We start from the raw sequence: 16,204 nt of genomic DNA, 5'->3' as shown, positions 1-16,204 counted from the left end.
ACAGTTATCATTGGTTGTGTCATAGTTATCATTAGTTGTGTCTTAGTTACCATTGGTTGTGTCATAGTTATCACTGGTTGTGTCACAGTTATCATTGGTTGTGTCATAGTTATCATTAGTTGTGTCTTAGTTACCATTTGTTGTGTCATAGTTATCACTGGTTGTGTCACAGTTATCATTGGTTGTGTCATAGTTATCATTAGTTGTGTCTTAGTTACCATTGGCTGTGTCATAGTCAGCATTGGTTGTGCTGTAGTTATCATTGCCACTTCAGAGACAGATATGATTGCCAGACATAGATAAGATCAGCAGTTGGTAGAGCACCACCACTACTAGCAACCAGTCTACCACAACTAAGTGCATTAGCAACTTCACCATGTTGTGTTGGTCAGTGAGAGTACTACTGCTGGGTCTACTGTTACTGACTGTTACCGCCCTGGACAGTGAGGAACAAAAGGTAGGTCGTACTGATGATCTCTGTTCTAGAGTTCAATGTTATCTTTATAGGATGTTGTTGTATTGTGCACACTGACTGATGCTCTGTTGTTGTATTGTGCACACTGGCTGGATGCTCTGTTGTTGTACTGTGCACACTGACTGATACTCTGTTGTTGTGCTGTGCACACTGACTGATACTCTGTTGTTGTGCTGTGCACACTGACTGATACTCTGTTGTTGTGCTGTGCACACTGACTGATGCTCTGTTGTTGTGCTGTGCACACTGACTGATGCTCTGTTGTTGTGCTGTGCACACTGACTGATGCTCTGTTGTTGTGCTGTGCACACTGACTGATGCTCTGTTGTTGTGCTGTGCACACTGACTGATGCTCTGTTGTTGTACTGTGCACACTGACTGATACTCTGTTGTTGTACTGTGCACACTGACTGATACTCTGTTGTTGTGCTGTGCACACTGACTGATACTCTGTTGTTGTGCTGTGCACACTGACTGATACTCTGTTGTTGTGCTGTGCACACTGACTGATGCTCTGTTGTTGTACTGTGCACACTGACTGATGCTCTGTTGTTGTACTGTGCACACTGACTGATACTCTGTTGTTGTGCTGTGCACACTGACTGATGCTCTGTTGTTGTACTGTGCACACTGACTGATACTCTGTTGTTGTACTGTGCACACTGACTGATACTCTGTTGTTGTGCTGTGCACACTGACTGATACTCTGTTGTTGTACTGTGCACACTGACTGATGCTCTGTTGTTGTACTGTGCACACTGACTGATGCTCTGTTGTTGTACTGTGCACACTGACTGGTGCTCTGTTGTTGTACTGTGCACACTGACTGGTGCTCTGTTGTTGTACTGTGCACACTGACTGGTGCTCTGTTGTTGTACTGTGCACACTGACTGATGCTCTGTTGTTGTACTGTGCACACTGACTGGTGCTCTGTTGTTGTACTGTGCACACTGACTGTTGCTCTGTTGTTGTACTGTGCACACTGACTGTTGCTCTGTTGTTGTACTGTGCACACTGACTGTTGCTCTGTTGTTGTACTGTGCACACTGACTGTTGCTCTGTTTCTGTGATGACCATAACGGATTAATTTTCTTGTAGGTACGTTCTCAAAGAGAAGTAGACAGTATATTTGTGCTAGACGTGTAGTTGCATCATAAAAGGTCAAATTTGCCGACTTATTAACAAGGATTTATCAATTTCTTTATATGGATGAATAAAATTCTATGAAATTCTGAGAAATATTTCAGACTTGGTGATAAGACATCCCTGATAAGTGGACCCCACAAGCACAGAACAACACAACAGCTCTTCATAAAACAAAAAATTATCTTAAATATTTATTTCCATCAAACACTTTTTTATATACACATTTCTGATGGCACAGTACAGGAAAATTTTTTTATTTATTTAGAACAGGTAAATAATAGACAATGTGAGAGACAGGAAGACAGAAACAGACGTCACTGTAACCTTGTGTTTCATACTTGTATATTTATTCAACACTGTACTGTGCTTACTGTGAAGGCAACTGTGACGATAAGTGAAAGCTCTCATAATCCCTACAGCGCCGAGGTAACTATAATGACTTCCAGAATAAATTAAAATTAAAACACTCTATTGAGACATTCTGAAGTTATAAATTATTTCACTAACGTTGAAGATACCGTAACAATACGAATAAATTTGTGTTGAAGCTAATTTATTTTTATCGTATGTGTACAATACTATTCTCTTCAACAGTAAATTATTATATATTTTTTATGGTTCTGTTAAGAATATTAACAAATCATATGTTTTTTTCTACTATGTATCTCAAGGCTGATAATGTATTACTTAAGTTACGATGTAAGTAAAATATGTCATTTAAACTATATTACACGAGTTAAGACTCCTTGGAGGACGTTTTATATCCCAGAGAAGATTAACACTGTTTTCCAAGATTTATTTTGCAAGACAGTGAATGTTTCGGCAATCGTAACTCAAGATCGTAACTCTAGATCGTAACTCAAGACCGTAACTCAACATCAACAATGAGTTAGATTCGCTTACAATAATTCGTAACAGAACTGTAGTAATGCTAAAATAATTGTTTTGACTCACTTGAGCTTTCAATGATAACAATGAGTCAAAATTAGCAGGAAACATATCCTGGTCACAAATACTGAAAAAGAAATTGCTTCTTAAAAGACATTTCAACTCAATAGATATGAATGAAGATTACTGCAGAGGTGGTTAGTTAATAATAATATCTAAGAAATACAAATGCCTCAATTGCTTAAGACTTGAGAACGATTAGATTTTCCTCTGGTAACATGGGTGAGTGTCAGAAATATTGAACCTCTGGTAACATGAGAGTGTGTCAGAAATATTGAACCTCTGGTAACATGGGTGAGTGTCAGAAGTATTGAACCTCTGGTAACATGAGAGTGTGTCAGAAATATTGAACCTCTGGTAACATGGGTGAGTGTCAGAAGTATTGAACCTCTGGTAACATGGGTGTGTGTCAGGTATATTGAACCTCTGGTAACATGGGTGAGTGTCAGAAATATTGAACCTCTGGTAACATGGGTGTGTGTCAGGTATATTGAACCTCTGGTAACATGAGAGTGTGTCAGGTATATTGAACCTCTGGTAACATGGGTGAGTGTCAGAAATATTGAACCTCTGGTAACATGGGTGAGTGTCAGAAATATTGAACCTCTGGTAACATGAGAGTGTGTCAGGTATATTGAACCTCTGGTAACATGGGTGAGTGTCAGAAATATTGAACCTCTGGTAACATGGGTGAGTGTCAGAAACATTGAACCTCTGGTAACATGGGTGAGTGTCAGAAACATTGAACCTCTGGTAACATGGGTGAGTGTCAGAAATATTGAACCTCTGGTAACATGGGTGAGTGTCAGAAATATTGAACCTCTGGTAACATGGGTGAGTGTCAGAAATATTGAACCTCTGGTAACATGGGAGTGTGTCAGAAATATTGAACCTCTGGTAACATGGGTGTGTGTCAGAAATATTGAACCTCTGGTAACATGGGTGTGTGTCAGGTATATTGAACCTCTGGTAACATGGGTGTGTGTCAGGTATATTGAATCTCTGGTAACATGGGTGTCAGGTATATTGAACCTCTGGTAACATGGGAGTGTGTCAGGTATATTGAACCTCTGGTAACATGGGTGTGTGTCAGGTATATTGAACCTCTGGTAACATGGGTGTGTGTCAGAAATATTGAACCTCTGGTAATATGGGTGTGTGTCAGAAATATTGAACCTCTGGTAACATGGGTGTGTGTCAGAAATATTGAACCTCTGGTAACATGGGAGTGTGTCAGAAATATTGAACCTCTGGTAACATGGGTGTGTGTCAGGTATATTGAACCTCTGGTAACATGGGTGAGTGTCAGAAATATTGAACCTCTGGTAACATGGGTGAGTATCAGAAATATTGATCCTCTGGTAACATGGGTGAGTGTCAGAAATATTGAACCTCTGGTAACATGGGTGTGTGTCAGGTATACTGAACCTCTGGTAACATGGGTGAGTGTCAGAAATATTGAACCTCTGGTAACATGGGTGTGTGTCAGGTATATTGAACCTCTGGTAACATGGGTGTGTGTCAGGTATATTGAACCTCTGGTAACATGGGTGAGTGTCAGAAATATTGAACCTCTGGTAACATGGGTGAGTATCAGAAATATTGAACCTCTGGTAACATGGGTGAGTGTCAGAAATATTGAACCTCTGGTAACATGGGTGAGTGTCAGAAATATTGAACCTCTGGTAACATGGTAGTGTCAGGTATATTGAACCTCTGGTAGCATGGGTGTGTGTCAGGTATATTGAACCTCTGGTAACATGGGTGTGTGTCAGGTATACTGAACCTCTGGTTACATGGGTGTGTGTCAGGTATATTGAACCTCTGGTAACATGGGTGTGTGTCAGGTATATTGAACCTCTGGTAACATGGGTGTGTGTCAGGTATATTGAACCTCTGTTAACATGGGTGTGTGTCAGGTATATTGAACCTCTGGTAACATGGGTGTGTGTCAGGTATATTGAACCTCTGGTAACATGGGTGTGTGTGTCAGGTATATTGAACCTCTGGTAACATGGGTGTGTGTCAGGTATATTGAACCTCTGGTTACATGGGTGTGTGTCAGGTACATTAAACTCTGGTAACATGGGTGAGTGTCAGGTATATTGAACCCCTGGTAACATGGGAGTGTGTCAGGTATATTGAACCTCTGGTAACATGGGAGTGTGTCATGTAAAATGAACCTCTGGTAACATGGGAGTGTCAGGTATATTGAACCTTTGGCAACATGGGTGTGTGTCAGGTATATTGAACCTCTGGTAACATGGGAGTGTGTCAGGTATATTGAACCTCTGGTAACATGGGAGTGTGTCAGGTATGTTGAACCTTTGGTAACATTGGTGTGTGTCAGGTATATTGAACCTCTGGTAACATGGGAGTGTGTCAGGTAAAATGAACCTCTGGTAACATGGGAGAGTGTCAGGTATATTGAACCTCTGGTAACATGGGTGTGTGTCAGGTATATTGAACCTCTGGTAACATGGGAGTGTGTCAGGTATATTGAACCTCTGGTAACATGGGTGAGTGTCAGAAATATTGAACCTTTGGTAACATGGGTGTGTGTCAGGTATATTGAACCTCTGGTAACATGGGTGAGTGTCAGAAATATTGAACCTTTGGTAACATGGGTGTGTGTCAGGTATATTGAACCTCTTGTAACATGGGTGTGTATCAGGTATATTGAACCTCTGGTAACATGGGAGTGTGTCAGGTATACTGAACCTCTTGTAACATGGGTGTGTTGTGCACCCCATATCTATATCTGGAGTATACCTAGACGGTAGCTCAAGAGTATAGGGATACACTAAAGGCTTAGGAACTAGGCCCTAGGATTACATCTGGATTTATATCTTTAGTTCACTTATCTGTTACAAACAAATTATAAAATTTGCTTAATATGTGTGATATTTTATTTACATTAATAAGATATCTTGCATATCACAAGTTATTTGTCAATAAGTGAAAAATTAGAGGTGATCACATACTTTGCATTTGGTTTGATCATCATGTGTGTGTCTTCCAGACTGCCAGAAGTACTTGTAAGTCACTCTAAGCCTGGCCACTACAACATCAGTCTGTTTACATTGCAAGTTGTTCTGTAAACGTACTTACCTACTTTCAAGTTATCAAAGCAGATTATAGATCAGGTCAAGATTCTAATTTTATCTCTATAACATTCAATTTTAATAATTAATTCTCTCCTAATATTATTGCTAATGCTGGACACTGATACATCAAAGTTAATTTCTATGTTTTCCCTCAGGATATTTGTCATAGCTAAGGTGGCAACTTTATCGTGAAGGAATAATCCAATGTGTGAATGAATCTCTAACAATTGTACGATAATTTCTTTTTCTCACATTTCTGAGTATCTTTACCCGTCTCCTCCAATGATCATGTTGTTAGTCATTATGTGAGTCAAGAGCCTTAAGTGATGTCATACAATCAGTAATAATCACAGAGTCAAGCTCAGTATTATAACTTAGCTTGAGCACCATTAGGATAGTAAACAATTTAGACTACAGAATAGACGCCCAGTTGTTAATTCTTATGTATTACTCAGCAAAGTTACTGTCGTTCTTAACTAGGAAGTGACAACAAGAGCAGATGCAGCCCTGCCAGTAGACTCCTGCTTTGATCCATCCGTGTATAAAACTTGTGATATAGAACATAAAGGCACAATACCGTGGCTGGAACAATACAAAATAAGCCGCACATAAGAGGAGCTTACGATGACTTTTCGGTCCGGCTTGGACCATTTAGAAAGTCACACTTACAGGAAGGAGAGAAGGAGCCAGTATACATAGTTAAGCTGGCAGTGACAGGGTAAGAGAGGTAGTAGGGGTAGTATTAGAGGTAAGGCAGGTAGTGGAAGTGTTAGTGGTAGAGGTAAGGTAGGTAGTGGAAGTGTTAGTGGAAAAAGTAGTGGTAGAGGTAATGCAGGTTGTGGAAGTGGTAGTGTGAAGTAGAGAGGTTAAAGTTACCTTCTTTACTCTCCGTCAACGTCAACGCTGTCTTTTCTCCTCTTCTACAAGATCTCTGTAACCTTCTCTCTACCATTGTTTTTGACACTGCTCACCTTAATTCATAAATTCATTCTTCTAAACTTCAAAATAAACTTCAACAACCTACCTCAGATAGCCCTTGGTCAAAATTCTCCCTTATTAACTGTGTTACTAATCTGTCTTGTGTCACTCTCCCAACATCACTTCCTTTGCCACTTTACTCTCTCATTATCTTCCTGAGTTGTCCACTTTTAGTGGCGCTCTCCTTCCTGCTCTTGATATCCTGTTGTCTAAGAATTACCACCTTCCTCGCTGCTGTCAGCTTTCTTCTATTATCTCTAATACTAACATTGTCAGCCTTTCTTCTGATAAAGGTAATTCGGTAGTCATCCTTGATCGCGAGGATTACCTCCGTAAAGCTGGTGTCTTGCTGTCTGACTCACGTACCGACACTCCTCTCTTTTCCAAATCTCTTGATCGCATCAAGAGAACTTTCAACAAGAAAGTAAGTACTCTCTCCGACCTCTTTCCTCCTGACTTTGACCTCGTTCAATGTTTTCTTGTTATTTGTCTCTTTGGCTGATTTGACCAAAACCCTTACTCCTTTTCTTGGCACTTTTCCTCCTGCTCACCTTCGTCACTCTCAAGACTTCTTTGAACGTTTCGCTCTCTCCCGACCTGTAAGATGCTCAGTCTTGACGTTGAGTCCCTCTTTACCAATGTCCCTCTTTATGATGTTCTTAGTTTTCTGAGAAAGAAGGTCAATGAAAGATTACTTTATCTCCCCATACCTACTGATGTCTTCTTTATCATATTCATCTTTGTGTGGACTCAAATTCCTTTTCATTCCAGGGTAAATATTATTCTCAAACCTTCGGTGTCATTTTGGACTCTCCTCTATCCCCTGTTCTTGCTAACCTTTATATGGAATACATCGAGACTGTGCATTTTCCTACTATTAATGTGCGACCTTCACTCTGGCTCCGCTATGTAGATGACATCTTTGCTCTTTGGCCTCATGACTCTACTCTCTTCCAACCATTTCTCAGTGCCCTTAATAATATAGCTCCCTCTATCAAGTTTAAAGCTGAATGGGAATCTAATTCTTTACTTTGTTTCCTTGATGCACACGTTCACAGCTCTGATATAGGTTTTGCTTTTTCCGTGTATGGCAAGCCTATGCACAGCACCATGTACATTCACTAATTTTTTCTATCAAGAGAAAGTGTTCTTATTTCTCTCTTTCTCCGTGCTCATCTCATTTGTGACCTCCAGTTCCTTGAGTCAGAAATTTCCACTCTTCGTAATTCATTCTCTCTCCTTGGCTACCTTCCCATTTCATAAACTCTGCCTTCTCAAATGCTAAATGGACTTTCCTCTCTTCCAAACTATCTACTCTTGGGAAATCTCCTGCCCTCTGCCTTCCCTATATTCCGAGTCTTTACAATCTCAACAACTTTCTCCCTTCCTCAGACATAAAATTTACTTCTCGCCAGACTAACACCCTTGTTCGTACCTCTCCTCCCTCTATAGATGCTCTTGGTGTCTACTCTATTTCACGTTCCTCCTGACCTCTTCAGTACCTTGGAGAAACTGGTCGTTCTCTTTCTGACGGACTCAGGAAACACTAAAGCACTGTTAGACTTACATAAGAACATAAGATGAAATTAAGACACATGTGCAACATCTGGGTATCTTCATTGCAGACGTTTCGCCATCCAGTGGCTTTATCAATACAAATTCCAGGACATAACTTGAAGACAGTAGAACTATGTACAGAAGATGAGGTAACCAGTCCCTCAACCTTGGAGTAGGTGCGAAGAGCACCGTAGCCGTGGAGATTCTGAAGCAGAAGCAAGGCGCCTGATGCTTATATACTAACGTCAGGTGGAAATGGGACGGGTAGCAGACGAGGGCATAGTCACTGGTAGGCGGGATTCCCCAGTGGAAGTAGTTCCTACCCAAAGAGATGGGGTAGTTGTAGTAGTAGTAGTCGTGAAGGTTATGTACATGTCCTCAGAATCAAGATTCCATGATGTTGAAGTGTCTGACAAGTTGGTATACAATACCGACAGGTTGGTAGGTAAGACACATAGGGAACAGTTAGGCAACTTTATTCCGAAACGTTTCGCCTGCACAGTAGGCTTCTTCAGTCGAATACAGAAAATAGGCAGGAACAGTAGAGATGTGAAGAAGATGTAATCAGTCCATCACCCTTAAAGTTGTAGGTTTGAGGCTGTCAGTCCCTCAGCCTGGAGAAGTTCAGTTCCATAGTCAGGAACTATCTGAAGATCAAGCGACAGTGCGGAGACTTAATACTGTCGAAAGGAGAGGTGCAGAGTGGTAGTAGTGAGAATGCAGCCACTGAGAGGTCACGTCCCTCTCAGATCGAACAATTCTCAATTGGAAAAATTGTCCAAGGTGTTTTTTGTACCAAGATGCCATTGTGTTGCAGTGTCTGACAGGGTGAATATCGTGACATGATGAAATGAAGTTGTACAAGAATCTCCACGGCTGTGGTGCTCTTCGCACCAACTCCAAGGTTGAGGGACTGATTACCTCATCTTCTGTACATAGTTCTACTGTTATGTCCTGGAATTTGTATTGATAAAGCCACTGGATGGCGAAACGTCTGCAATGAAGATACCCAGATGTTGCACATGTGTCTTAATTTCACCTTATTAATATCCCCTTTATTAATACCCATCTTCCATTTCGATCATGTCTCCCCTCATTCTTCGTCTAACAAGTGAATGTAACTTAAGAGTCTTCAATCTTTCTTCATAAGGAAGATTTCTAATGCTATGTATTAATTTAGTCATTCTACGCTGAATGTTTTCTAACGAATTTATGTCCATTCTGTAATATGGAGACCAGAACTGAGCTGCATAATCTAGGTGAGGCCTTACTAATGATGTATAAATCTGCAGTATGACCTCTGGACTTCTGTTGCTTACACTTCTTGATATAAATCCCAGTAATCTGTTTGCCTTATTACGTACGCTTAGGCATTGCTGTCTTGGTTTAAGGTTGCTGCTCACCATAACCCCCAAGTCCTTTTCGCAATCTGTATGGCTAAGTTCTACATTATTTAACTTATAAGTGCTAGGGTTGTGGACACTCCCGAGCTTCAGAACCTTGCATTTATCTACATTGAACTGCATCTGCCACTTTGCTGATCAGGTATTGAGTTTGTCTAAATCCTCCTGAAGTTCCCTGATGGCTACGTTTGAATCAATTATCCTACCTATCTTTGTGTCATCGGCGAATTTGTTCATTTCACTAGTAATTCCCTCATCAAGATCATTGATATATATTATAAACAACAACGGGCCCAAGACTGATCCTTGTGGAACGCCACTTGTTACAGATCCCCACTCGTATTTAACCCCATTTATGGACACTCTCTGCTTCCTGTCAGTGAGCCATGACTCGATCCATGAGAGCACTTTTCCCTGAATGCTGCTACTTTCTTCAACAGTCTTTGGTGCGGAACTCTATCAAATGCCTTACTAAAATCTAAGTAAATAATATCAAATTCTTTATCGTGATCAACAGCCTCAAAAGCTTTACTGAAGAAAGTTAATAAATTTGTTAGACAAGACCGGCCTCTTGTGAATCCATGCTGAGTATCATTAGTCAGATTATGCTCATCCAGATGGCTTCTTATAATCTCAGCTATAATTGACTAGTAATTTGCCTACAATTGAGGTCCGGCTTCTTGGGTGGTAATTTGACGGTAACTGCTTATCCCTTGATTTAAAAATAGGAATTACATTAGCCATCTTCCACATATCAGACACTATATCTATTTATAAAACTACACAACGTTTTAGCCTCAATAACTGTACTCAGGAGTTTGTTTCAATCATCCACAACTCTATTACCAAACCAGTGCTTTCCTATATCCTTCCTGAATCTGAATTTTTCCAACTTGAAACCATTGCTGTGAGTCCTGTTTTGGCTGGATATTTTTAGCACGCTTGCCGACACTAACAAACCATACCACGGGCGGGATTGAACCCGCGGTCAGAGAGTCTCAAAACTCCAGACAGTCGCGTTAGCCACTGGACCAGCTAGCCACAATAAGATTCGTCCAACTAGGTATATTTCTACACCATAGGAAGGTTAGCATAGGCACCACTTGTGGTCATTACGATTTCGTGAGTCATGTTGACACTAACAATGCTCTTTTCTGTCAAGTTAGAGATCAGAGTCATCTTATTGACTGGTAATCTACTAAAACTGTCTACCCTACTTCTAACTTTCAAAATCGCCGTCTGGTTCAATCTTTTCCTATACACAGCTTTCCTTGTATTAACCTTAGTCGTGGCTATGTCTCTGTAGATGCCTTCCTTTCCCATTATGCTGTAATATGCTCCAAACTTCAGAACACACGTGACTTAACCTGATTTTTCTTTTCACCTCTTTCTACCTTTTCTCCTTTCCTTTCTTCTTTCCTTTTTAAGGGCTTCCTTTCTTCTGCCTTGGGTGTTTCTTCACTTTTTTCTACCCCCTGTGCTTTTGGTCTTATCCTTTGTAGACTCTTACCTCTCCTGCAGTGCTCCTTTCTCATTGCCTATGACTGATTCCACTATTACTACTTTCTTTCTGCTGTCTTTGGCTACTACCTTATCTTTTGCACCCCTTTCTTCTCTTTTTTTTCGTCCCTCCTACCTCTCTCCATACTTCACTCAACACAAAACTCATTCCTCAGTGCTATCACTGATACTAGCAACACAAAACTCATTCCTCAATGCTATCACTGATACTAGCAACACAAAAGTCATTCCTCAATGCTATCACTGATACTAGCAACACAAAACTCATTTCTCAATGCTATCACTGATACTAGCAACACAAAAGTCATTCCTCAATGCTATCACTGACACTAGCAACACAAAACTCATTCCACAATGCTATCACTGATACTAGCAACACAAAACTCATTCCTCAATGCTATTACTGATACTAGCAACACAAAAGTCATTCCTCAATGCTATCACTGATACTAGCAACACAAAAGTCATTCCTCAATGCTATCACTGACACTAGCAACACAAAAGTCATTCCACAATGCTATCACTGATACTAGCAACACAAAACTCATTCCTCAGTGCTATCACTGATACTAGCAACACAAAACTCATTCCTCAGTGCTATCACTGACACTAGCAACACAAAACTCATTCCTCAATGCTATCACTGATACTAGCAACACAAAACTCATTCCTCAGTGCTATCACTGATACTAGCAACACAAAACTCATTCCTCAATGGAAATACCTGTAATTTATGTTTCTTTGTCATGCAATTTCTCCTTTCTTGTGATCGCGTGAGACATTTATGAAGGTTAACTAACTCCTGACAGAACATTTATGAAGGTTAAGAACAACTAACTCCTGACAGAACATTTATGAAGATTAAGAACAACTAACTCCTGACAGAACATTTATGAAGGTTGAGAACAACTAACTCCTGACAGAACATTTATGGAAGCTAAGAACAACTAACTTCTGACAGAACATTTATGGAAGCTAAGAACAACTAACTCCTGACAGAACATTTATTAAGGTTAAGAACAACTAACTCCTGACAGAACATTTATAAAGATTAAGAACAACTAACTCCTGACAGAACATTTATAAAGATTAAGAACAACTAACTCCTGGCAGAACATTTATGAAGGATAAGAACAACTAACTCCTTACAGAACATTTATAAAGGTTAAGGGCAATTCACTCCTGAGAGAACATTTACGAAAGTTAAGAACAACTAACTCCTGAGAGAACATTTATGAAAGTTAAGAACAACTAACTCCTGACAGGACATTTATGAAGGTTAAGGACAACTACCTGCTGACAGAACTTTTATAAAGGTTAAGAACAATTAACTCCTGACAGAACATTTATGAAGGTTAAGAACAACTAACTCCTGACAGAACATTTATAAAGGTTAAGAACAATTAACTCCTGACAGAACATTCATGAAGGTTAAGAACAACTAACTCCTGACAGAACATTTATAAAGGTTAAGAACAATTAACTCCTGACAGAACATTTATGAAGGTTAAGAACAACTAACTCCTGACAGAACATTTATAAAGGTTAAGAACAATTAACTCCTGACAGAACATTCATGAAGGTTAAGAACAACTAACTCCTGATAGAACATTCATGAAGGTTAAGAACAACTAACTCCTGACAGAACATTTATTGAAGCTAAGAACAACTAACTCCTGACTGAACATTCATGAAGGTTAAGAACAACTAACTCCTGACTGAACATTCATGAAGGTTAAGAACAACTAACTCCTGATAGAACATTCATGAAGGTTAAGGACAATTCACTCCTGACAGAACATTTATAAAGGTTAAGGACAACTCACTCCTGACAGAACATTTATAAAGGTTAAGGACAACTCACTCCTGACAGAACATTTATAAAGGTTAAGGACAACTAACTCCTGTCAGAACATTTATAAAGGTTAAGGACAACTAACTCCTGACAGAACATTCGTTCTTTACTTGATTACAATTATAACTTACCATCAAAAAACCTGAAAAAAATATCAATAAATAAAGACATAATCTCAGAGTTTTGTCTCCACTAATTTATATATGTGATGATATTTAAAAATATATTAATTTACAAAAACCTGCCAATAATATTGCTGCTTTAGATTAATTCAAACATTTCTTAGTGTCCAACTCTGTACTTTTCGGTGAGACTCAAATTTCTCATCTCAGTTTCAAAATTACTGTCAACATCTAAAGCCTTTAATTACTTATATATGCGACCATCCGTCTCGGATTACCGACAAAAAACATATACTGCGTCTGTCATTATATAAGGGAGAGTGTGAGTCTTGGTAGCGTCTTCCAACGTAAACATCAGAATGTTATATAAACTTCCTGAAATCATAAACATTCTTATCTGTGTTTCTGAATTTCTGCGAGAAAGTGTCAGATCGCTTACAATTAATTATCCTTATATTTTACAGAAAGAAAAAGAAGCTGATGATTTCTCTGCTACAGCAGGTGAGTACCAGTTTTACTTCCAAAAATGTGTGTATACCAACTGTGATAATGTAATCATCAGTTTTTGTGCCGTCACATATTTCCAAATTTATTATATAATTAAATAAATAAATAAATAAATATTTATATATATATATATATATATATATATATATATATATATATATATATATATATATATATATATATATATATATATATATATATATATATATATATATATATATATATATATATATATATATATATATATGGAAAACAACCACTCTGAAAGAATAGGGAAATTCCTAAAGAGACTTGGGCAGAACTTGTTCGTTTAAACAATTTTTTAAGAAATTAAGTCGAATTTTTAACTTGTGGGACTTGATCAGTGCAGAAGAAAACTGTGAAACAAAAGATATATGATTAGGAAAGTTTATCGAGAACATTCTGAAATCACCTGTTTACTGTGATCTTATTGCATTAATGGATACCACACGACTCTTCAGAATGTTCTCGATAAACTTTCCTAATCATATATCTTTTGTTTCACAGTTTTCTTCTGCACTGATCAAGTCCCACAAGTTAAAAATTCGACTTAATTTCTTAAAAAATTGTTTAAACGAACAAGTTCTGCCCAAGTCTCTTTTGGAATTTCTCTATTCTTTCAGAGTGGTTGTTTCACACACATATATATATATATATATATATATATATATATATATATATATATATATATATATATATATATATATATATATATATATATATATATATATATATATATATATATATATATATATATATATATATATATATATATATATATATATATATATATATATATATATATATATATATATATATATATATATATATACAAAACAACCACTGTGAAAGAATAGCAAAATTCCAAGCGCTTTTGTGACTACTCACATTATCAAGGAACAATGAAAGTTATACATCAAAGGAAGGCCTATAAAGGCTCTAGACCATACCTCACCATCACATCCCGCAACAAAGCAACACCTGACGCACGACGACACGCGACTCATAAGAAAGAGGACACTGCAGCAGGCCAGCTGGCCCAACTAGACAGGTGCTTCACGGCAACCCACAAACAAAATATTCTACCCAAGAATTAAGAGTTATTGTTTGTCCAATCTATTATTAAATTCTTCCCAAATTCTATTAATTATATATGGATCTAATTTATATATACCCAAGGAAATATTCATATTATTTTCAAAACTGCTTTTTATGAAACAAGATTCAATTATAGATGAATGGTTCAGAGAACCGACATGTTGATAAATTAGACACATGTGCAACTCTTGGGTGTCTTTACTGAGGAAAAAAAAAAAGTTTCGTCACACAGTGGCATCATCAGTCCATACGTAGGAGAAACTTGAAGAACAGGAGATACCCAAGAGTTGCACATGTGTCTAATTTATCAAGATTCAATTATATTCCTGTCGACCATGGACTTGATACAACTTTCTAAACTTTTTGAAAATCAATTGCTTGGCTAAAATCTCTCACATGAATAAATAGAACATTAGAATCTTGTCCAGTTCTAATGCTATATTTATGTTGTTTAAATGTTAGTTCGAGACTTTTACCAGTTTGACCGTAATAAACTTTATCGCAAATTTTACAAGGAATCTTATAGACAAATCCCTCAGCATTTTGGGGGAAATTCTTTATTAAAAGCTTTTTTTACTGTATCAAGATTTTTAAATACAACTTTGATAGTAAAAGTCTTAAGAAGAGAAGGCATATCAACCAAGTTTTCATGGTAAGGGAGAACCAACATATTTTTAGTTGAATAAGGCTGGTTGTCCCTTTTTGGATTGTAAAAAGTATTTCTAGCAATTTTAAAAGATTTATCAATTACGTTTCTTGGGTATTTCAGATCAATGGCTATTTCATAAATTTTGGATATTTCCTCATCTATGAACTATGGACTACAAATGCGTAAAGCTCTCAAAAACATTGATGAAAAAACAGACAGTTTCATTCTATCTAGATGTGAAGAATAATAGTGGACATAGGAACAGTTATTTGTAGGTTTTCTGTAAATTTTAAATTTGAGTTCATTATTACCCTTAATAATTAAAACATCTAGAAAAGGCAATGAGTTATTTTCCTCAAACTCAACAGTAGAGTTTATAGAATGGGCTAAGTTATTTAATTTAACAAGGAAATTGTGTATATCTACATTCTTGGGCATAAGACACAAAATATCATCAACATATCTGAACCATTTAGCTCTATTTGGGAGGATTGTGTTAAGCAATCTTTTTTAAAAAAAATCCATTTATATATTACTAAGAACAGGTAAAAGAGGATTTCCCATTGCCATACCAAACTTCTGAGTGTAAAACTTATAATTAAATTCAAATTTTGCATCAGACACACACACACACACACACTCACACACACATGAATGTGGCTGCACATGGGTACCTAGTGGTGTTAATGAGTCTGGAGCCCAGTTCGTTCAGGAAACATGTTTCACTCTCCCCCCATGATCCTAGGGTCTCCGATCCCACTGTTTGGAGGTTTCATTACTATATAAACTTGCTAGTGGAGGCTGGTATTTAAACGGG

General features: G+C 37.9%; 1 protein-coding gene across 2 annotated transcripts in view; it reads left to right on the top strand.

Annotated features, from left to right (window-relative positions):
- The first annotated feature begins 324 nt into the window (after window positions 1–324).
- LOC138855344 (uncharacterized) overlaps window positions 325–16,204 on the top strand; it is a 30,087-nt gene continuing 14,207 nt past the window's right edge. For both annotated transcript variants that reach the window (XR_011394573.1, XM_070104295.1), the window contains exons 1-2: window positions 325–457; window positions 13,577–13,613. Coding sequence is in view for 1 of the 2 variants with exons in the window: in XM_070104295.1 (XP_069960396.1) it covers window positions 377–457; window positions 13,577–13,613 (118 nt within the window). In the remaining variant the exon portion in view is untranslated. The remainder of the gene's footprint in view (window positions 458–13,576; window positions 13,614–16,204) is intronic.

This window comes from Cherax quadricarinatus, chromosome 91 (assembly GCF_038502225.1).
Source record: "Cherax quadricarinatus isolate ZL_2023a chromosome 91, ASM3850222v1, whole genome shotgun sequence".
In the NCBI taxonomy this organism is placed as follows: domain Eukaryota; kingdom Metazoa; phylum Arthropoda; class Malacostraca; order Decapoda; family Parastacidae; genus Cherax; species Cherax quadricarinatus.
This window is presented reverse-complemented; position numbering and strand designations above follow the sequence as displayed.